This window comes from Chlorocebus sabaeus, chromosome 23 (genome assembly GCF_047675955.1).
Source record: "Chlorocebus sabaeus isolate Y175 chromosome 23, mChlSab1.0.hap1, whole genome shotgun sequence".
Taxonomy (NCBI): domain Eukaryota; kingdom Metazoa; phylum Chordata; class Mammalia; order Primates; family Cercopithecidae; genus Chlorocebus; species Chlorocebus sabaeus.
The window spans coordinates 43,501,672-43,524,844 of NC_132926.1; the positions used below are offsets into that span (position 1 = coordinate 43,501,672).

General features: G+C 46.0%; 1 protein-coding gene, 1 long non-coding RNA gene, 1 other non-coding gene and 1 pseudogene across 5 annotated transcripts in view; 1 reads left to right on the forward strand and 3 right to left on the reverse strand.

The window, feature by feature from the left end:
- Positions 1 to 23,173, reverse strand: part of LOC140709915 (uncharacterized) — a 75,770-nt gene that overhangs the window by 48,073 nt on the left and 4,524 nt on the right. The window lies entirely within an intron of this gene.
- On the reverse strand, positions 13,061 to 13,164 carry LOC119618377 (small nucleolar RNA U13). Its single transcript, XR_005234696.1, has one exon. It is a non-coding gene; the product is annotated as a small nucleolar RNA U13 (small nucleolar RNA).
- LOC103245171 (large ribosomal subunit protein uL1 pseudogene) lies at positions 15,784 to 17,419 on the reverse strand (annotated as a pseudogene).
- Positions 18,205 to 18,612, forward strand: LOC103244604 (large ribosomal subunit protein eL37). Its single transcript, XM_008014560.3, has one exon. It carries the CDS (start codon positions 18,248 to 18,250, stop codon positions 18,539 to 18,541), a length of 294 nt encoding a protein of 97 aa, XP_008012751.3. The 5' UTR covers positions 18,205 to 18,247; the 3' UTR covers positions 18,542 to 18,612.

The following is a 23,173-nucleotide window of genomic DNA, read 5'->3' on the forward strand; positions in this document are numbered from 1 at the left end:
GTAAGTTCTCAGGCCTACCCCAGACCTACTGAATCAGTTCTGGGTGTGGCAGCAGGCAAACTTGTTTTTTGATTGTTTGTTTGTTTTTGAGACAGTGTCACTCTGTTGCCCAGGCTGAAGTGCAATGGCACGAACACAGCTCACTGCAGCCTCAACCTTCTGGGCTCAGGTGATCCTCCCACTTCAGCCTCCAAAGCGGCTGTAACCATAGGCACACACCACCGAGTCTGGGTAATCTTTTGGTATTTTTAGTAGAGATGGGGTTTCACCGTGTTGCCCAGGCTGTTCTCGAACTCCTGGGCTCAAGTGATCCACCTGCCTTGGCTTCCCAAAGTGTTGGGATTACAGGTGTGAGCCACTGCGCCCAGCCCAAACTTGTTTTAACAAGCCTTCTAGTGGTTCTTATCCACTTTCAAGTTTGAGAACCGCTGCTTTTGGCTCTCCCTCTCGGACTGAAGGGGAATGTCAAGAGAAGAAAGAATTATGAGGGATGCAACAAACAGTCTCATCCAAGGAAAAAAAGAAATTGGAACTTTCCCAATGTGGAAATCTTGAGCCAGGCCTCAGAAGAGGCCTCTGATCCTCTGCGGCTGTAAATGTCAGAGCAGTGTCTAAGTGGCCCTGTGAGGAGGGAGTCTGCGGAAAAATAACCAAGCATGACCTTTCGCATTTTGCCCAGAGCAAGGCAGGATAATGGAGCAATCTTTTCAGGTCATTTATCTCCTACTCAGCTTCAGCTTTTCTCAGCTACCTTTCCCTCCAGCTGGGGCCCCCTAAAGCCCAGCCCTCCTCTCCCCCACCAGCCCTCTGGCCAGGCCCCCTGCCCGTCTATCTTTCCCCCTCCTCCATCAAATGAGAACTGGTTCAAACTCTTTCTTTCTTTCTTTCTTTCTTTCTTTCTTTCTTTCTTTCTTTCTTTCTTTCTTTCTTTCTTTCTTTCTTTCTTTCTTTCTTTCTTTCTTTCTTTCTTTCTTTCTTTCTTTCTTTCTTTCTTTCTCTCTCTCTCTCTCTCTCTCTCTCTCTCTCTCTCTCTCTCTCTCTCTCTCTCTTTCTTTCTTTCTTTCCAGACAGAGTCTTGCTCTATCACCCAGACTAGAGTACAATGGCACAATCTCAGCTCACTGAAACCTCTGCCTCCCTGGTTCAAGCAATTCTCCTGCCTCAGCCTACCAAGTAGCTGAGATTACAGGCACTCACTATCACACCTGGCTAATTTTTGTATTTTTAGTAGATTCAGGGTTTCACCATGTCTGACCTCAGGTGATCACCCACCTCGGCCTCCCAGAGTGGTGGGATTACAGGCCTGAGCCACCGTGCCTGGCCTCAAACTGCTTCTTAAGCAGACCAGCAAGGAATGAGGCCCTATTCCATAGGGAATAAGAGGGAGAAAAAAAAAACACTATAACCTGTAATGGGGCAGCCTCTCTTCATACCCCACCCCCTTTCTTTTCTTTTCTTTTCTTTTTTAATGGAGTTTTGCTCTTGTTGCCCAGGCTGGAGTGCGATGATGTGATCTCAGCTCACTGTAACCTCTGCCTCCCCAGTTCAAGCGATTCTCCTGCCTCAGCCTCCTGAGTAGCTGGGATTACAGGCATGTGCCACCACGCCCAGCTAACTTTGTATTTTTAGGAGAGACGAGGTTTCTCCTTGTTGGTCAGGCTGATCTCAAACTCCCAACCTCAGGTAATCCACCTGCCTCGGCCTCCCAAAGTGCTGGGATTGCAGGCATGAGCCACTGCACCCAGCCTCCTCCCTTCTTTCCTACTCAGGCCATACCAGTTCATCATTCCTCCATAAAGAGTGAAGCCACTCTTTCCCTGGCCTTTTACACAACACCTGAATGGTCACACTTGCAAAGAAAGAAAAGGATAAAATCTAGGCTCCTAACCAATCCATATGTTTCCCAAGGGCCAATAGTGCTCTATAGCTTATTCTCCTATAACTGCCATACTAGATAACGAACACACTAGATTCCTAATGAATATTTCATACATTGAACTCAAGGGAGCTCCTAGAAGCAAGAAACTAAGGAGTCTGTTTCCAAATTAGATCCACAAGAGGAATCAAGACATGGGTCCTCCTGAAATGACTAAGGAAGAAGCAGCCTTCTGCTGCCTGTGTGCCCGTGCACTGCTGTCTTCATCTGTTCATTCACTCCACAAGCATGTATAGCACACCTGCTATATGTGGACCCTAGATCATATGTTCTAGTGGGGAAAACACATATGTAAGTAAACATAATATTTCAGGTGATGTTAATTGCTTCAGAGAAAAACAAAGGATGGTAAGGGGAATAGGGATGGTGGGAATGGGGTCCAAGAAAAGCCTCTTTGAGTGGGTGTCATTTGAGCAGGATCCAAAAGGAAGTGAAGGAGCCACATTTTCAGCTATCTGGGGAAAGAATGTTCCAGGCAGAGGGTATAGCAGCTGCAAAAGCTCTGAGGTGGGGGTGTTTTACAAGGCTTGGAGTGAGTGAGGCTGGAGTGGAGGAGTAAGGGTGAAAGATGTAGGATATGAAATCAGAGAGAAATTGGTGCTCAAATTATGTAGGGCCTTGTAGATCATGGTAAGGATTTTAGATTTCTTTCTGGGTGAGAGGGGAGGTCATTAGAAGGTTCTACACAGAAAAGTGACACGTTCTTATTTAACGGGACTACTCTGGCTGTTGTGTTTAGAACAACCTGTAGGGGGCAGAGCAGAAACAAGAAAACCACCCAGGAGACTATGTCAGAGCCAGGAGTTTTCCCCTCAAATTCATCCTTTCCTTCCACATTTTAGCTGGGGACATGGCTGCTCAGAAAAAGGACTACATTTCCCAACCTCCCTTGCAACTAAGCACAGCCATGTGACAAAATGCCAGCAAAGAGGATGTGAGCGGACCGGGCGCGGTGGCCTACGCCTGTAATCCCAGCACTTTGGGAGGCCAAGGTGGGTGGATCACGAGGTTAGGAGTTCAAGACCAGCCCGGCCAGAGTGGTGAAATCCCATCTTTACTGAAAGTACAAAAATTAGCCGGTCGTGGTGGCAGGCGCCTGTAATCCCAGCTACTCGGGAGGCTGAGGCAGGAGAATTGCTTGAACCCAGGAGGTGGAGGTTGCGGTGAGCCAAGATAGTGCCACTGCACTCCAGCCCGGTGACAGAGCGAGACTCAGTCTCAAAAAAAAAAAAAAAAGAACATGAACTAAAGAAGGTAAAACGTGAGGTGATGGATATGTTCATTAGTTTGAAAATGGTAATCATTTCACAATGCATACAGATACCAAAACATTACATTGTACAGCTTAAATAATATATACAATTTTAATAGAAACGGGGTTTCACCATGTTGGCCAGGATGGTCTCGATCTCCTGACACTGTGATCCACCCACCTCGACCTCCCAAAGTGCTGGGATTACAGGCGTGGGCCACGGTGCTCAGCCTCTAATTCTTTTTTTGAGAGAGTCTTGGTCTCTTGCCCAGGCTGGTGTGATAGCTCACTGCAACCTCTGCCTCCTGGGTTCAACTGAGTCTCATGCCTCAGCCTCCCAAGTAGCTGGGATCACAGGCGCACACCACCATGCGTGACTAATTTTTATATTTTTTAGTAGAGATGGGGTTTTGCCATGTTGCCCAAGCTAGTCTTGAACTCCTGGCCTCAAGTGATCTGCCCACCTTGGCTGGAATTACAGGCATGAGCCACCGCCGTGGCCTGTATTGTACCTAATTCAAAGGCTCAAATTGCCTGTAATTTCCCAGGCAAGCAATGACACTGGGTGGTTCTGATGAGGGTAATAGTGGTATAACTGGGGATAAGTGACCAGATTCTGGCGATAATTTAAAGGGTAGAACTTGACAACACTTCCCGAGGGATTGGATAAGGGGACATGAAAGGAAGAGAAGAACCAGGAATGACTCCAAGACTGGGGCTCTAGTAGAACAGATTTGCATTTATTGCCCTGGGGAAAACTGAGGGACTGCTGAGTCTGAGACGACTATGAGAGAGATTCACATGGGGATGGCAAGTAGCTGCTGGATATGACCATGACCTATCAACACAGCTGGCTTTAAAGTCCAGAGATAGATGGAATTAGTTAGGGAGTGAGGATGGATGAAGAAGAACAGAGGTGTAAGGACAGCCCTGAGGCATCCAGAGATGGGGAGGTGAGGAGCCAGCCAGGATATGATGGAGGTAGGAGGAGAACTGGGCGTGTCATGGAGGCCAAAGGAAGAGCGTGTTTTATGAAGAAACCATCCATGTCAAATGCACTGCTAGGATGAGTAAAATGGGGACTCAGAAATGACAGCTGAAATTAGCAACATGGAAATCACTGGTGAGACTGACAAGAGAATTTGCCCTGGAGCACTGAGGACAAGCAGGGATGGGAAGAGAGGAAATGGAGACAAATACAGACGATTCTGAATTCCTGGCAGGTAGAAATCATTAAAGCATCTAATTTCTACCCTTCCTATCATAGTTCTAAGCCTTCTAAAGGACATGAGGGCGCCCAGCAACTCAGTCTATCCAGCTCCCCTTCCACGTTGGTCTGAAGGGCTCTGCAGTCTCTCCTCTCCCAAATTCACCCTGTTGCGGGGAGCCCCAGCCTGACTGCAGCTCTGCCTCTGCCCTACTGGCTCCCAAGGCCGCTCTCAAGGACTACCTTGGCAGGCTAGGCAGCCAGGCCTGACTCTCCTGGATCATAATTAGTGCTGCTGCTAACGATGTTTGGCCTCTGTGGAATAGCAACCTGGGAAGTTCTGATACTTCCAATTTTCCCCCTCAGTGCTTTCCCAGATGCAATTTCCCAGCCAGTGCCTTGTGCTCTCCAGCCCTAGGCCCTGGCTGCCTCCTTGCCAGGGAGAATTAAGCCTGTGCCTCAGATGCCACTCCAGAGGGCCTCAGCAGTTAGGTAAAACCATCTTCTGGCCACTGTCATGGCATTATCATATTAACACAGGCACTGGCTTTCAGGGAGGCAGGGGGCTGCTATAAGGAAGAGGTGGAGGAACCAGGCCAGCCCTACACAGCACACAACGAGCATTGCTAGTCAAAAAAACCGGATGGCTGGAGATAAAGGAGCCCTCCCAGATGAACTCTGGAGTTTTCAGTGGAGATGCAGCTCAACCATCTCCTCTTTCCTGATAAGGAGCCCACCCAGTGCTCCTCTCTCCAGCAAGGCAGGGCTGCAGCAGCCAGAACCCTGGACACTGCCCCACGGCCTGGCGTCCTGGGGCTGGCGCCAGACCTGGTCAAGACGGGCCCAGTTCTTCTCAGCCACAGCAGTACCAAGTCCTGGACTCTTGCCTTGAAAGTGCCGCTCATAGGAGTGTCCTGATCTCCCAGGTCTGGAGACTTTACTTCATTGCTCTGATGGGCTTCCAGCTCTCTGGGGCAGGGGGCTGTGGTGGGCTGTACATCTCAACATCTTGAAGGAGAGGCCAGAGGGTTGCCTTGGGTTAAGGGCACCGGGATTAACTGGACTTTGGCTTCTGCTACATGGGATAAAGATGAAAAATCAACATTTCTAAGGTACCTACTACATGGGAGACCAAAGGTAAGGTCTTTTTATTGTTGTTGTTGTAGTAAAATATACATAACATAGGCCAGGCATGGTGGCTCATGCCTGTAATCCCGACACTTTGGGAGCCCAAGGCAGGTGGATCACCTGAGGTCAGGAGTTCAAGACCAGCCTGGCCAACAAGGTAAAACCCTGTCTCTACTAAAATACAAAAATTATCCGGGCGTGGTGGTGGGCACCTATAATCCCAGCTACTTGGGAGGCTGAGTCAGGAGAATCACATATATATATATATATATATACACACACACACACACACACACACACAAAAAAAAAAAAAAAACATAAAATCGACCATTTTAGCCATTTTAAAGTGTCCAGTTCTGTGGCATTAGGTGCACTCATACTGTTATACAACCATCACCATGATCCCTCTCCGGAACTCCTTCATCTACTCCAGCTGAAAATCTGTGCCCATTAAACACCAACTCCCCCCAATGCAGGATCTTGCATATTTATCTCTTGTGAATTTTGTTCCGAGGCAGGACATATCCCCCCACCTTTCTTTTCTTTTCTTTTCTTTTTTTTTTTTTTTTTTTTTTTTTGAGACAAGGTCTTGCTATATCACCCAGGCTGGTCTTGAACTCCTGAGCTCAAGCGATCCTCCTGTCTCAGCCTCCTGAGTAGCTGGGAACACAGGTGCGTGCCACCATGCCTGGCTCCCAGTTTTTACAGACGAGGACACTGAGAGGAAACACAGGAAAAGCAGTGCTGCCTTTCCCAAGGACAAACAGTCAGGAAGAGGACTGGAATCCTGGTCTGCCTGATTCCCAAGCTCTCTATGGTTTCCCATCCTGAGCTGACCAAGATTTAGGGCCACTATGGAAATGACATCATCGAGTGATGTCACTGATGATTAGTGATTTCATACATGATGTCACAGACTGAACACAGTGGCAAGGTTTCTAGACAGCATGGCTTGTACTGCTCAGGAAAGCTTCCCAAAGCAAGGCCAGGCGCTGTTAGTCTTTGGCCCACCTCAGCGTTCAGAAAGTGAGGATTCCTCACACTCTCCTTTAAATTAATACCTGGCTCCAAAGCTGGCTGTGCTCATTCCCAGGCAGTGAGCTCTTGACACCATTCAAGGGCTCACCCTCTGTGGAACAGTGAAAGGAGGATGGGCTAGGGAAACAGACAGGCTTGGGTTCCAATCCTGGCTCTGTCACTCTGTACCCATTTGAGGTAGACTCTTACGGGAAAAGAGACCCCTTGAGTTAGCTCAGGCACAGAAGCTTAGTATAAAAATACATGCGGAACCACTTCTGGCCTGTCAGGAAACTCCAGGGGCAGGTGCTGAAGCTGGGGAGAATCTGGATTCAAGACTCCTCAGGGAGGCGAAGCATGGTGGCTCATGCCCGTAATCCCAGCACTTTGGGAGGCCGAGGTAGGCGGATCACGAGGTCAGAAGATCAAGACCAGCCTAGCCAACATGGTGAAACCCAGTCTCTACTAAAATACAAAAATTAGCCAGGCGTGGTGACACGTGCCTGTAGTCCCAGCTACTCGGGAGGCTGAGGCAGGGGAATCACTTAAACCTGGGAAGTGGAGGTTGAAGTAAGCGGAGGTCACAGTAAGCGGAGGTCGCGCCACTGTCCTCCAGCCTGGCAACAGAATAAGACTCCGTCTCAAAAGAAAAAAAAAGACTCCTCAGGGGCTCTTCAGGAATGAAAAGGTCTTCCTTCTCAGGCTCTGCCTGCCCTCAATGTGATTCTGCCACGCTGGGCACATCTGCATCTCTTCCAGGCTGGCTCCCTGCTGGGGAATTTTGCTTCAGGTTGAGGTTACTAAGAGGGAATCCTATTGGCCAGCTGTCTTTCCACACCAGGCAATAAGTCAGAGGAGACTGGCTAGCCCATGGATCAACGGGGCTAGGGTTAGAACCTCCCTCTGATGTAATCACCTAGGGCAGAAGAGGCAGGGGTAGGTAAGTGGTGATTTAAACAACTAGGGTAGAGGTGATGTCATATGGTACGTAATATGGCCTCCTGCAAAGTCTTTGCCAGTACAAAGTCCCTTAGAAGGGATCGTAGGGTGGGTAGGTAAACAGGACTAACACACTATATTGTGTATCTTTAGGCAAGTTACTTAACCTCTCTGGGCCCGTTGTTTTCTCATCTATACAAATGGGACCATAACTCCTACCTCATAGGGTTGTTATAAAGATTAAAAGCCCACTGGAACTCCAAGAAAAGACGAAAGGGGACGACGAAAATCTCAGAGTGCCTGGCACACAGTAGTTGCTTGATAAACATTGGTTTCCCTTCCCTCCCCTTCCCTTCTGTAGGAAAGGCCGTATTTTGTTCTCTCTTGTTCCCTTGGTTCTTCTTTTGTTCTCTTTTAATACATTTTGTTCTCTATTGCAGAAATGCGCCTCCTAGCCAACCACCTAGTAGAAGAGAAAGAGCCACCTCTCTCCTTTTTTTTTTTTTTTTTTTTTTGTTTTTGAGACGGAGTCTCGCTCTGTCACCCAAGCTGGAGTGTAATAGCACGATCTTGGCTCACTGCAACCTCTGCCTCCCGGGTTCAAGCGATTCTCCTGCCTTGGCCTCCCAAAGTGCTAGGATTATAGGCGTGAGCCATTGCTCCCAGCCCAAGTCCTCCCCTCTCTTATAATCCTGAAGAACCAGTATTACTAACCCTCTTCAAGAACCATTGACAGGACGAGTGATGGGGAGCAAAGAGGGCGCCTATGTCAAAAGGAAGATAAATGTGCCTCATGCTTAGGAAGACACTATGATGGAATGCCTGGACAAAGCAGCATTTTTCTTTGAAATGCTATGAGACGATAAAAATGAAAATAGGTCTTCTCCAACTGAAGGGCCTAGGGTAGAATTATTATTTCTCAGTGGTTAATCCATGCTCAAAGGAGTTGTCCTAGGCCTCATTCAATCATTGACTCAGCAAATATTTATAAAATGTCTACTATGTGGCTGTCTCTGCTTTCATAGAACTTACAGTCTCATCAGGGAGAGATAATAATCAATTAATCTGACTAATGAATATACAAATACAAACACGATGAATGTTATGAAAGAAGGGGGCAAGATTCTATGAGAACTTTTAGAATCTGACCTAGATTGGGGAAACAGACCATGTTAAAGATTTGGACCTTTATTTCGAGAGCAATAGGAGGTTGCTGAAGGGTTTAAACAAGGTTTTGGCATAATCAGATTTGCGTTTTGAAAAGATTGCTCTGGTTACAATGAGGAGAACAGATTGAAGGAGGCCTGTTGTGGTAATGCAGCAAGAGATAATGGTATCTTGCTTTGGTAATGGTGATGGTGGTAGAGACAGAAGTTATGGATTAAAGAGATATTTAGGAAATAACAGCATTGGCTGGGCGCAGTGGCTCACGCCTGTAATCCCAGCACTTTGGGAGACTGGGGTGGGCAGATCACTTGAGGTCAGGAGTTCGAGACCAGCCTGGCCAACATGGTGAAACCCCATCTCAAGAAGGAAGGAAGGAAGGAAGGAAGGAAGGAAGGAAGGAAGGAAGGAAGGAAGGAAGGAAGGAAGGAAGGAAGGAAGGAAGGAAGAGAGCGAGCGAAAGGAAGAGGAAGTAACAGCATTTACAGGACTTAGTGATTGATTAGATATGGGGTGAGGAGGAACATGGTGACAACAAGGATTTGGGCTTATTTAAATGAATGGAAGACCAGAAGTAAAGTCTTAGACATATTGCCTTTGAGACACCCAACTGCCAAAATTGAGCTGGCAGCTGGATACACAGTCTAGAGCTCCAGGGAGGGGTCACGGCTGGAGATGACAAATGTGTAGATCATTTTCTCAGAGGCAGTTCAAAGGCAGTAGATGAGCTCACTTAAGGAGAGAGTAGAGTAAGAAGAAAAGAGGTCTAGGACCAACTCTGAGGAACTCAGACATGTCATTTAGGGCAGTGGATCTGAAAGTATGCTCCATGGAACCCTGGGGGATCCCCAAGACCCTCTCAAGGGTCTGTGAAGTTAAAACTATTTTCTTTCCTTTTCTGTTTTGTTTTTTTCAGACAGGTTTTCATTCCTGCTGCCCAGACTGGAGTACAGTGGTGCGATCTTGGCTCACTGCAACCTCTGCCTTCCCAGGCTCGAGTGATCCTCCTACCTCAGTCTCCCGAGTACCTGGGACCACAGGTGTGTACCACCATACCCAACTAATTTTTGTATTTTTTGTAGAGATAGGTTTTGCCATGTTGCCCAGGCTGTTCTTAAACTCCTTGGCTCAAGCCATCATCCTCCCACCTCGGCTTCCCAAAGTGCTGGGATTACAGGCCTGAGCCACCGTGCCCAGCTAAAACTATTTTCATAATAGTGTAAGATATGATTTGCCTTTTTCATTGTGTTGATATTTGCACTGATGGTGCAAAAGCAATGGTGGGTAAAATAGCCTGCACCTCAAAACAAATCAAAGCAGTTGTGCTAACCTGTGCTAGTAGTCATAGTACACTTCACTGCCATGCACATGCACTAAAAAAATTTCACATTTACTTAGGAATGTTCTTCATCAAATGGTAAACATTATTACTTTCTACTAAATCTCAATCCTTGGGTACTTCTTAAAAAATATTCTGCTGGGCGCGGTGGCTCACACCTGTAATCCCAGCACTTTGGGAGGCTGAGGCGGGCAGATCACCTGAGGTTGGGAGTTTGAGACCAGCCTGACCAATATGGAGAAACCCTGTTTCTACTAAAAATACAGAATCAGCCAGATGTGGTGGCTCATGCCTGTAATCCCAGCTACTCAGGAGGCTAAGGCAGGATAATCACTTGAACCTGTGAGGCGGATGTTGCGGTGAGCCAAGATCACGCCATTGCACTCTAGCCTGGCCAACAAGAGCAAAACTCCATGAAAGAAACGAGAGAGAGAGAGAGAGAGAGAGAGAGAGAGAGAGGAGAAGAGAAGAAAAGAAAAGGAAAAATATTCTGACAGGCAGGCGTGGTGGCTCAGGTCTGTAATCCCAGCACTTTGGGAGGCTGAGGTGGGTGGATCACCTGAGGTCAGGAGTTCGAGACCAGCCTAGCAACATGGTGAAACCACCTCTCTACTAAAAATACAAAATTATGCTGGGTGTGGTGGCTCACACCTGTAATCTCAGCACTTTTCGTGGCCAAAGCGGGTGGATCACGAGGTCAGGAGTTCAAGACCAGCCTGGCCAAGATGGTGAAACCCCATCTCTACTAAAAATACAAAAATTAGCCAGGAGTGGTGGCAGGCGTCTGTAATCCCAGCTACTCAGGAGGCTGAGGCAGAGAATTGCTTGGACCCAGGAGGAGAAGCTTGCAGTGATCCAAGATCCCACTACTGCACTCCAGCCTGGGCGACAGAGCGAGATTCCTCTCAAAAAATAAATAATAAAAAAATAAAAAATAAAAATACAAAAATAAAAATAAAAAATTAGCCTGACATGGTGGTGCGTACCTGTAATCCCAGCTACTCAAGAGGCAAGGCTGGAGAATCGCTTGAACCCGGGAGGCAGAGGTTGCAGTGAGCCAGATCTCACCATTGCACTCCAGCCTGGGCAACAAGAGGGAAAACTCCGTCTCAAAAAAAAATATATATATATATATATATATATGTGTGTGTGTGTGTGTGTGTATATATGTATATATATGTGTGTATATATATGTGTATATATATATTCTGACGAAATAGGAAGTACACATAAAGCATTTCTGCTGTATCCCAAGTACAATGATAGTCTCCAGGAAAAGCACTTTTGCAATTGTTTTGAGTTTCAAGCAGAACTAGCCTTTTTTTTCATGGAACACCATTTTGTTTTGTTCTGTTTCTTTTTTCTTTTTCTTTTTTTTTTTTTTGGTTGTTTTTGCTTTGCTTTGTTTTTTGAGGTTTTTCTTGTTTTGTTTTTGTTTTGAGACAGGGTCTCACTCTGTCACCCAGGCTGGATTCCAGTGGCATGACCTTGGCTCACTACACCCTCGACCTCCCGTTCTCAAGCTATCCTCCCACCTCAGCCTCCTGAGTAGCTGAGACTATAGGCACACACCTGGCTAATTTTATTTTTTGTAGAGACAGGGTCTCACTCTGTTTCCAGGATGGTCTCTAACTCCTGGGCTCGAGTGATTCTCCTGTCTCGGCCTCCCAAAGTGTTGGGGTTACAGGTGTGAGCCATGGTGCCCAGCAAGGAAAATTATTTTTACTTGAAAGTATAACAGAGAGGCAAACTATGATTATTCAGATTTGAGTGTTTGGCAGATAGTTTTCCAAAAATGAACAAAGTAAGCTTATTACTTCAAGGAAAACAACTGACAGTATTTGTTGCCAATAATAACATTCAAGCTTTCAAGTGAAAAATTAGAATTTTGGAACACTTGTATCTGTCACCATGAACTTGAAAACTTCCCAATTCCTAAAGACTTCTTTGATGAGATTGATAGTGATATAATGAATGTGATTTTAAAAGTATTGTATAATGAAATGCATCAGCATTTAGAAGCTATGTATAATTCAGTGGACCTATATTTTCCAAATGACCAATACACAATGTTACAAAATCTCTTCAAAGTTCAAGATAAACCAATGGATTTTAATGTCATAGAATAGGAATTGATTGACACGGTCTTAGATTCCACATACCTTTAAGAAACTACTATGTGTCCTCATTAGTATAGTGGTGAGTAAAAAGGAAAAGAAGAAAAAACTACTGTGTGTCAACTTTTGGAGTAGTGTCCAAGAAAAACTATCCACAATTATCTGAAGACTAAAATATTCCTCACTTTTCTAAATCGGTGAGGCCAGATTTGTTTCATGTTATGGATTAAAGAGATATTTTGGAAATAACAACATTGGCCAGCACAGTGGCTCATGCCTCTAATCCCAGCAATTTGGGAGGCCAAGGCAGGTAGATGACTTGAAGCCAGGAGTTCAACCAAAACAACATATTGAAACTGATTAGGCCAGACATGGTGGCTCAGACCTGCAATTCTAGTGCTTTGAGAGGCCGAGGTGGGTGGATCACTTGAGGTCAGGAGTTTGAGACCAGCCTGGCCAACATGGTGAAACCCTCTCTCTACTAAAAATACAAAAATGAGCCAGGTGTGGTGGTACACACCTGTAATCCCAGCTACTTGGGAGGCTGAGGCAAGAGAATGACTTGAACTGGGGAGGCAGAGGTTGCAGTGAGCTGAGATCACACCACTGCACTCCAGTCTGGGTGATAGAGAGAGACTCTATCTCAAAAAAAAAAAAAAAAAAGAAAAGAAAAGAAAAAAAGAAAGAAAGAAAGAAAGAAAAATAAAAGAAATGGATTCATTGTAATAAGAGAATAAGATAAGAGAATCCAGGTATTTTTGATTAAGCCAGTTATTAGAGATTTGTAAAAATGTAAAACATGCCAATTTTGTCACTATTTTAGGGGGAAAATATAGCACTTTTTTCACCAAAATGTGTTAGTTATGTTAACACATAATGGTTTATTTTTGTTATTTTAAATTTAAATGGATTAATAAATATTCTTTCAACTTCTCAGGCTGTCTTTTTTTTTTTTTTTCCACATCAGATGGGTAATCTGCCACCATCATAACAAGGTTTGAGGGAAGCACATCTCACGCACAAGCATGAAAACCCAGTCATCATGCTTATGAACTACAAAAGGATCCCAGTTTTCATTTTGAATATAGTAAATATCAATAGCGATAACCACATAAACAAAAGCTCTTAGAGATGTCAGTCATTTTTCGGAGTATAACGGAGTTCTGAGACTGAAAAAATTTGAGAATCACTTATTTTTTTGCTTGTTTCGTTTTTGAGACAGGTTTTGGCTCCATTGCTCAGGCTGGAGTGCAGTCGTGCAATCTCAGCTCACTGCAACCTCTGCCTCCCAGACTCAAGCCATCCTCCCACTTCAGCCTCCTGAGTTGCTGGGACTACAGGAGGGCAGCACCACACCCAGCCAATTTTTGTATTTTTTAATAGAGAGTTGCCTTGCTGCCCAGGCTGGTCTCAAACTCAAGAACTGCTAATTTTAAAATAGCCATCCACAAGGCACAGTGGCTCATGCCTGTAATCCCAGCACTTTGGGCGGCCAAGGTGGGCGGATCACCTGAGGTCAGGAGTTTGAGACCAGCCTGGCCAACATGGTGAAACCCCATCTCTACTAAAAATACAAAAATTAGCCAGACGTGGTGGTGCGTGCCTGTAGTCCCAGCTACTTGGGAGGCTGAGGCTAGAGAATTGCTTGAACCTGGGAGGTTGAGGTTGCAGTGAGCTGAGATCACGCCACTGAACTCCAGCCTGGGCAACAGAGTGAGAACTCTGTCTCAAAAAAAAAAAAAGAAAGAAAGAAAGAAAAGAAAACAGCCACCCATTTGTTTTAAATGATTTATCATCTCCATGAACAAACAGCTGGAATAAGAAATCTCTCCTGGCCAGGCACAGTGGCTCAAGCCTGTAATCCCAGCACTTTGGGAGGCCGAGACGGGCGGATCACGAGGTCAGGAGATCGAGACCATCCTGGCTAACACGGTGAAACCCCGTCTCTACTAAAAATACAAAAAATTAGCTGGGCGTGGTGGCAGGCGTCCCAGCTACTCGGGAGGCTGAGGCAGGAGAATGGCGTGAACCCGGGAGGCGGAGCTTGCAGTGCGCCGAGATCGTGCCACTGCACTCCAGCCTGAGTGACAAAGCGAGACTCAAAAAAAAAAAAAAAAAAAAAAAAAAAAATCTCTCCTAACTTGTAAGTATCTTGAGGGACAAGGAAACCTTACAACTCACAAACACATGGGGTATTTTGGAGCTCTGGAGATGGACTCCATCAGTTCCAAAAAGCCTCCCACAGAAGCTTCCCATCAAAAAGCCCCACCCTGTCCTCATCCCAAGCAATGGCTTAAACGATTTAGTGAAACTCAACATCTTACTCAATCAATGCCACCCTCTCTTCTCACCAGCACATTCTACCTTTGATTTATCAAGCTGAGATTGGTCAGGAGTAGGGCCGCAGGAAGGGAGGATGAAGGGGGCAGATAGGGTCAGACCTGGTGTTCTAAAACACCAGCACATTCAATTCGTTGGGTATTTTGCATGAATTTCCTCTTGAGTTCACAGGCTCCTAACTCAGCAGAATTAAAATGGGATGAAGTAATTAGAGCAGCAGCCTGTGAGGATGTTTTGGGCCTGGCGTGCATAGGGAATGTGGGGCAGGGGGAAAGAAAAGAGACAAGAGAGCCTTAAGGCAGAAGATGAGGAAAGAAATGCACCCCAAGGGTCAACTCCTTGGGAAAGACTCTCCCAGCTTCCCTGGGTCACTGGTCGTCAGCCCTCTCCTTGGTTCTGCTTCCTGAGAACCTACTCCTGGTCTGGTCTTTCACAATCAGGCTCCAACCTCCCTTTCTAGTCCCCTTTTCAGGCACTTCCACCAGATGCCCATCACCTCTACCCATGCTAAACTCATTACCCTAGCCCTTCACTACGGTCCTTTCTGTCTTTTTTTTTTTTTTTTTTTTTTTTTTACTTGGAGATGGGGTCTCACTCTGTCGCCAGACTGGAGTGCAGTGGCGTGATCTCAGCTCACTGCAGTCTCTGCCTCCTGGGTTCAAGCCATTCTCCTATCTCAGCCTCTGGAGTAGCCAGGACTACAGGCGTGTGCCACCACGTCCAGCTAATTTTGTATTTTTAGTAGAGATGAAGTTTTACCATGTTGGCCAGGCTGGTCACGAACTCCTGACCTCAGGCCTCCCAAAGTGCTGGGATTATAGGCGTGAGTCACCGCGCCCAGCCTGCTTACACATTTACCTCTCCTATGAGATGATTGGTTCCCAGCCTCTGGATGTCACGCATGCATTGCATTTTCCTCCCTAAGCAAATCGCCACCTCATGATAAGACTTTCCCCCTTTGGTCCCCAGACTGACTCCTAAATTAGTTTAAACCCACAAGCTTTAAGTTATAAGCAGCGTGATGCAGACTTGTGGGTGTGTCATAGTTTGAGTTTAGGTGCTAATGGTATGTTGAGAGCATGCGTGTGACTATTTCAGGAATATAATTTGAAGGGATTGGTTTGTGGATTATTTGTGCCTGGGCCATGGAAACTCTGAGTACCTGGCTAATTTTGATAAAAGCTGGTGACCATATTCAGTTACCCTATAAAAGAGCCAGAAGCTCCTCCTTGGGGCAGCCTATTCACGTTTCACCAGTTTTTCCTGCCAGGTCCCTCTGTAGAATTGCTGTCCTTCTCCAACGAGATGGTATGAACCCAGATCTCTTGGGCCTGTAGACTCCTGGAACATCACCCATCTCCTCTGTGATGTCAGGGGGAGCAGCCCTTGTCTAGAAAGGAGATTGCTGAATCCCAAGTCTTTCTCTGTTTATCTCTGTCTCTCTCTCTCTGTCTCTCTCTTTGTGGCACTAAGATTTATTAGAATGTGCCTTGACATAGGCACTGGGGCTTGCCTATGGTGTTCTTGATGTATAAAGCCCAGATGTTCTGCCAGTTCTTCCAGAGCAATGATACCGGGAAGTTGAGAGCCAGATGGACATTGTACACAAGCTCGTCGTCTGTCATCCGGACATGGCCAAGAGCCATGCCAGACAGAGCCCTTTCTTCCTCTGGAACTTGATTGTGGACTTCCCCTCATCAACTTTGGCCACCATGTCTTCACTGTACGTCAGCAGGGAAGGGAACCTGCCTTCCTTATTTAGGCCTAGGCCCAGGATTTGTGGGATCTGCCTGATCACAGACCCTGAGGCCAAAAAGGCATCATATTTGTTAAGCAGCTTCTTGTTCTTGTCAAGTTTCTTCAGCACCTCGATGTCCACGTGGGAGACACCCACAGCCTTGGCCTCCTCCCAGTGCTGCTGGTCCCCCAGGACACATGTGGAGAACCTGGGGCGGGGAGTGGACTTCAGATGACAGTGCCCAAGAAGCGTTCATCTTTCTGAGGGTCACAGTTCTTCAAGCGGATCTGTAGCTCCAGTGTTCCCAAAAGTTTCTGGCACTTGCACTGGTTCCTGTCCAGGACTTCCCGCACTGCCTCCTACAGGGTCTCAAGAGGCTGCTGCTCTTGGTGTCTTGCGCCGGGGTAACAAGAAAAGAGCTAATCCTGCCTCTCTTGAGGCCTGGGGCTCTCCCATTTCCTCCCTTCTGAGTCTAAGGAGGGTGGGGAGTGGCATGAGAGCCTGCATTTGTCATGTCTGGTAAATCCGTATTCCCTGAATAAGGTCCACTTTATTAGATGAGAAAGGGTCACTCTTAGTCCCACTTTGGTTTTGTTTGTTGTTGTTGTTGTTTTGTTTCGTTTTGTTTGAGACAGTCTTGCTCTATTTCCCAGGCTATTGTGTAGTGGCACCATCTCGGCTCACTGCATCTTCCGCCTCCTGGGCTCAAGTGATTCTCCTGCCTCAGCTTCCCAAGTAGCTGGGACTACAGGCATGTGCCACCATGCCCAGCTAATTTTTTTGTAGTTTTAGTAGAGATGGGGTTTCACCATTTCACCATGTTGACCAGGCTGGTCTCAAACTCCTGATCTGAAGTAATCCACCTGCCTCCGGCCTCCCAAAGTGTTGGGATTACAGCCATGCCCCGCCTTAATCCCACTTTTGAAATAATGAAGAAATGAATCTTTAACCAGTAACACCACTTAACACACACATGCACTTTTTGTGATATGACAAAAGATTGCTTAATTTTCATTTTGGCAAGCAAAGAAATAAATCAGTGATGACTACCATCTACTATGAACATGTTTTGAGGAAAGAATGTACATAAGAATATAACTTCAGACTAAAGAGAAAAGATCTTATATTGAATACATTTAATTTTATGTAAAGACTCACTACACTGTCTCTTGCTTTTTCTCATTTCATCATGATAATGAAATGGACCAGTGAATACCCTAGCATGGAGTCTGGGAAGAACATAACTAGTCTGTGATCTCCTCTAAGCAGGGTGTGGTATTTGTTCATTTATGTATTCGCAGAACCTAACTCAGACCTAACTCACAGCACTCACTACATCTTTGTGGAATAAAGGAAGAGAAGAACGGAGAAAAGAATTCCTCATTTGAGGACCAGGATAGGAGACAGCTTAAGCCCCACTGGACTTGGGACCCTGGAACAATTGCCTCCACCAAATTCTACTCTGTCACCTCTTTTTTCAGGGGTGGGGGATGGAAGACAGAGTTTCACTCTTGTTGCCCAGGCTGGAGTACAATTGCGTGATCTCGGCTCACTGCAACCACCGCCTTCCGGGTTCAGGCAATTCTCCTGCCTCAGCCTCCTGAGTAGCTGAGATTACAGGCACGCACCACCACGCCCAGCTAATTTTTGTGTTTTTAGTAGAAACAGGGTTTCACCATGTTGGCCAGGCTGGTCTCGAACTCCTGACCTCAGGTGATCCACCCACCTCAGCCTCCCAAAGTGCTGGGATTACAGGCGTGAGCCACCTCACCCAGCCCTGTATTGTGGTTTCTATCCCTGTCTCCCCTACAAGACTGTGGTTCTTGAAAGGCAGGTACCATGATTTTTTCCATTCTCACATCTCCAGTGTGTGACACCACTTCTGAATAAATGACTGGAAGGAAAAAAACCCAAGGAACCAACTAACATCCTTTTTTTCTGGGCATTTCAGAATCAGAGGCAACTATGGATTAAGGGACTACAATTAAGTTCTGTGAAAGTTGTCAAAATTAAAATAAAGTCACTAATGTTAAGAAAATCCGGGTCTCTGGTCTCGACTGCAGAAGCGAGATGACAAAGGGAACGTCATCGTTTGGAAAGCGTCGCAATAAGACGCACACATTGTGCCGCCGCTGTGGCTCTAAGGCCTACCACCTTCAGAAGTCGACCTGTGGCAAATGTGGCTACACTGCCAAGCGCAAGAGAAAGTATAACTGGAGTGCCAAGGCTAAAAGACGAAATACCACTGGAACTGGTCGAATGAGGCACCTAAAAATTGTATACCGCAGATTCAGGCATGGATTCCGTGAAGGAACAACACCTAAACCCAAGAGGGCAGCTGTTGCAGCATCCAGTTCATCTTAAGAATGTCAATGATCAGCCATGCAATAAATGTTCTGGTTTTAAAAAATAAAAAAATAAAAAAATAAAGAAAATCCGGGCAGGGCACAGTGGGTCATGCCTGTAATCCCAGCACTTTGGGAGGCCGAGGCGGGCGGATCACGAGGTCGGGAGATCAAGACCATCCTGGCTAACACGGTGAAACCCTGTCTCTACTAAAAATACAAAAAATTAGCCAGGCATGGTGGCACGCACCTGTAGTCCCAGCTACTCAGGAGGCTGAGGCAGGAGAGTCACTTGAACCCTGGAGGCGGAGGTTGCAGTGAGCTGAGATTGCGCCATTGCACTCCTGCCTAGGCGACAGAGCAAGGCTCCATCTCAAAAAAAAAGAAAAGAAAAGAAAACCCTGACAAACAGAATCAGGGCAGGCCATGAAGAGAGGGTTTTCATGCTTGTATGCTTGATTAAAAAAAAAAAAAATCACAAAAGACTGTAAAACTCACAACTTTGCATGAAGGCCTTCACAACATTACATAAAAAATACTTATGCAAGGACATCTGCCCAGCAACTGCCTGTCCAAGCTCAGACTGGCATCACCCTTGGTATTGATGTTTAAAGCCAAGGATAATTATTTTAAAATAATTATGGAATCTTCTTAATTTTTCCTTTAAAAGCCTTTATCAGGTTGGGCACAGTGGCTCACACCTGTAATCCCAGCACTTTGGGAGGTCAAGGCATGCAGATTGCTTGAGTTCAGGAGTTTGAAACCAGCCTGGGCAACATGATGAAACCCCATCTCTACATAAAATATAAAAATTAGCCAGGCATGGTGGTACACGCCTATAGTCCCAGCTACTTGGGAGGCTGAGGTGGGAGGATTGCTTGAGCCTGGGAGCCAGAGGCTGCAGTGAGCCAAGATCATACCACTGCACTCCAGCCTGGGCAACAGAGCCAGACTGTGTATCCAAAAAAAAGAAAAAAAAAAAAAAAGGCCAGGCGCGGTGACTCACACCTGTAATCCCAGCACCTTGGGAGGCCGAGGCAGGTGGATCACCTGAGGTTGGGAGTTTAAGACCAGCCTGACCAACATGGAGAAACCCCGTCTATACTAAAAATACAAAAAACTAGCTGGCATGGTGGCACATGCCTGTAATCCCAGCTACTCGGGAGGCTGAGGCAGGAGAATCACTTGAACACAGGAGGCAGAGGTTGCAGTGAGCCGAGATCACGCCATTGCACTCCAGCCTGGGTCACAGAGCGAGACTCTGTCTCAAAAAAAAAAAAAAAAAAAGCAAGACTTTGTCTTTTACTTACACAGTTTACTATGGCATGCATATTCATATTCCCATTGCAATGTCCATTCCAAAATAAAGACCTTTTCTTTTAGAAAGCCTCTCTGATCGTTATTTAGGTTTACAGTTCCTTCTCACATAGGGTATAAAAAGTGGTCTGAGACAACTCCACTCCCTGACCAAAACACCAGTGCAGATTTCATAGCCTTTAATGCCTGAGGCAGTGCTGAGGCTGGGCAAGGAAAATTCAAGTGTCCTTTCATCCACAAAGTCACTAACACAAACCCATTCACCCTCGCCTTGAAGCTACTAATGCCAAGAGCACCAACAGAAGCCTTAGTGCTCAGGAAAGAAAAAGAGGGCCTGGGTCGAGGGCATCAAATTCAGGTTTTCATTGAAACTGAAGTTGTAGGTGGAGAGTAGTCTGGGTGTGTTGATCCCTCCTAAGCCCTCGCCAAATATAGAATGTGGGAAACCATATGATCTTACCCATGAAACTGTCCTTGTCTATGGTTTTTTTCTGCTTGTTCCTAATTGCTATTGTAATTTTAATGAGTCCCCCTTCATCAATTCCACATTCCATATCTTTCAGCTATTATACTAAAAAAGTAGGGTAGGCAGGAAGTTGAGGCTGCAGTGAGCCATGATCATGCCACTGCACTCCAGCCTGGGTGACAGTGCAAGACCCCATCTCTAAAAAGAAAAAAGAAAAAAAAGTGGAATAGGATGTGCTCGTTGACGCATAACTTTTATGTAACTTGGGCATGCCCAGATTCCTCTGACCCGGGCTCCACCTGCCTTCTGACAGATTAGCTCTGAAGGAGTTCAGAAAATGCCACCCCAAAATATGCTGCTTTGGGCCTCAAACTGAGGACACTTGGGAAATAGCAAATACAGGGAGACGCTTTCTCTGAACTTCCCTCATCTGCCTAAGGACAGATTTTCCAAGAGGAACTCCATTGTCATGAGTCCCCTCCCCAGAAATTTCATCAACCAGAGAAGATTAACCAGGAGAGGAAACTAGAGGCCCACTTCATACCCAGACCGTCTCATGATGTCACCTGTTCTTCTGAGGGCCCGTTCATCTTTCCCCAAAATCATTTACAGTCCCCTAAGTTGCCAATATCTCCCCTCACACCTCCCCCCGCATGAACAGAGCATGTAAACATCTACATCTCACTGGATTTGGAGGTACTCATTTTTCTTTCATGCAATGCCCCTGTGCACATAATATATTTGTATAATTTTCTTCCTGTTAATCTGTTGTCAGTGTACTTCATAGACTCAATAGTTAAATCTCAAAGGGTAGAGGGAAAGTTTTCCCTCCCTTACAGCTCATTCCAGCAATTTCTAACTGGAAAATCAGGGATACATGTGCCCATCCAACTCCAGACACACTTGCAGGATCACAGAATTTTAACCTTCTCTGGAGCCCTACAGCAAACTGGAGGTTATCATCCCCCAAGGGCAGGGAAGGAGTTGGGAAAACCAAGGGACAAAGTGCCCAGAGATTAGGGAAGACCAAGTGGGAGAATGAAAACAAAGACTGCCATACATTCAGCGGGGAAAATAACCAAAGGGGCCCGGTGAGGTGGCTTAATGTCTGTAATCCCAGCACTTTGGGAAGCTGAGGTAGGAGCATCGCTTGAGCCCAGGAGTTAGAGACCAGGCCTGAGCATCATAGCAAGACCTCATTTCTACAAATAATAAAAAAGAATTAGCTGAGTGTGGTGACATGCGCCTGTCATCCCAGCTACTCAGGAGGCTGAGGCAGAATCACCTGAGCCAGGAGGCTGCAGTGAGTCGTGTTCATGGCACTGCACTCCAGCCTGGGTGACAAAGCGAGACTCTGTCTCAAAAAAGAAAAGAAAAGAAAATGACCAAAGGAAGCAGGAAAGAGCCAGAGAAGGAAGATGACAAGAAAAGAGGAGGGAGTGTGTAGAGGTGAATGATCACATGGGTTAAAACAGTGAAGAGGGAAAAGGGCATGAAGAGGGAGCCAATCCGATTAGAAGACACGTTAATTTCCTTGAGTCAGAGCAGTCTCATATCTGTTTGTTTTTCTCGAATCCCCTATTTAACCCCTGAAAAATGTTCAATACATACTTCATTGATTCCAGCTTAATTGATTGATTGATTGATTTTGAGATGGAGTCTCACTCTGTCACCCAGGATGGCGTGCAGTGGCTCGATCTCAGTTCACTGCAACCTCTACCTCCTGGGTTCAAGCAATTCTCCTGCCTCAACCTCCCAGGTAGCTGGGATTACAGGTATGCGCCACCACACCCGGCAAACTTTTGTATTTTTAGTAGAGACAGGGTTTCACCATGTTGGCCAGGCTGGTCTTGAACTCCTGTCTTTGGGTAATCCGCCTGCCTCGGCCTCCCAGAGTGCTGGGATTACAGGCATGACCCATCAGATCTGGTCTCCAGCATTATTTATGAACCATGCTTCCAACAGGAGACTCCAACTCTCTGGTTCATCAGAATCCTGTGCCTGAGACTTCTGACATTCATGGTACCATCTACATTCTCATTCTATCCCAGGTTCTCAATGTTGCCTTTGAAAGGCAGGACTTTAGGTTGTATAGACCTTGAGTCAGCAAGGTCTACCCCAGGGGAAAACTGCTCCCTGTGCTAGGTCTGTACACCTAAAAGAAGGCTACAGACCTTGGTTAACCCATCAAATTGTGATTTTGCCCATATCTGCCAGCTGTTAGTAAATAAGTTCCTTTGTCTGGATGTAGAAAATATCCAAAATATCCATGTTGAAGATACCTGGTTTCTGGTGCACACTCTGCCTGTCTCCCCTTGCTGGGAGTAAGTCTTCACAAATAACTGTTTTTTGTTTGTTTGTTTGTTTGTTTTGAGAAAGGATCTCACTCTGTTGCCCAGGCTGGAGTGCAGTAGCACAATTACAGCTCACTGCAGCCTCCATCTCCAGGGCTCAAGCAATTCTTCCACCTCAGTTTCCCAAGAAGCTGAGACTACAAGTGCATGCCAACATACCTGGCTAATTTTTTATTTTCTAAAAAATTATTTATTTTCTAAAAAATATAGAGGAGGTCTATCTATATTTAAATATAAATATAAAAATATAAAAAATATATAAATATAAATATAAAAAATATTTTAAAATATAGAGGAGGTCTATCTATATTTCTCTATGTTGCCCAGGCTGGTCTTGAACTCCTGAGCTCAAGTGATCCTCCCACCTTGGCCTCCCAAAGTGCTGGGATACAGGGCAGAGAACTTCTAATGCATTTCAGCACAGCGGCTGCTTTCCCAGGCTAGGTCGCTGAGCCAGCCTCCGTCTCTATCCTCCTCAGCCAGCTATTGCTGGAACTGCCTGTACCCGCTGCTC

Bases quoted from the DNA above. Each gene is read 5' to 3' on its own strand.
- LOC103244604 (XM_008014560.3), top strand. From the start codon at position 18,248: ATGACAAAGGGAACGTCATCGTTTGGAAAGCGTCGCAATAAGACGCAC.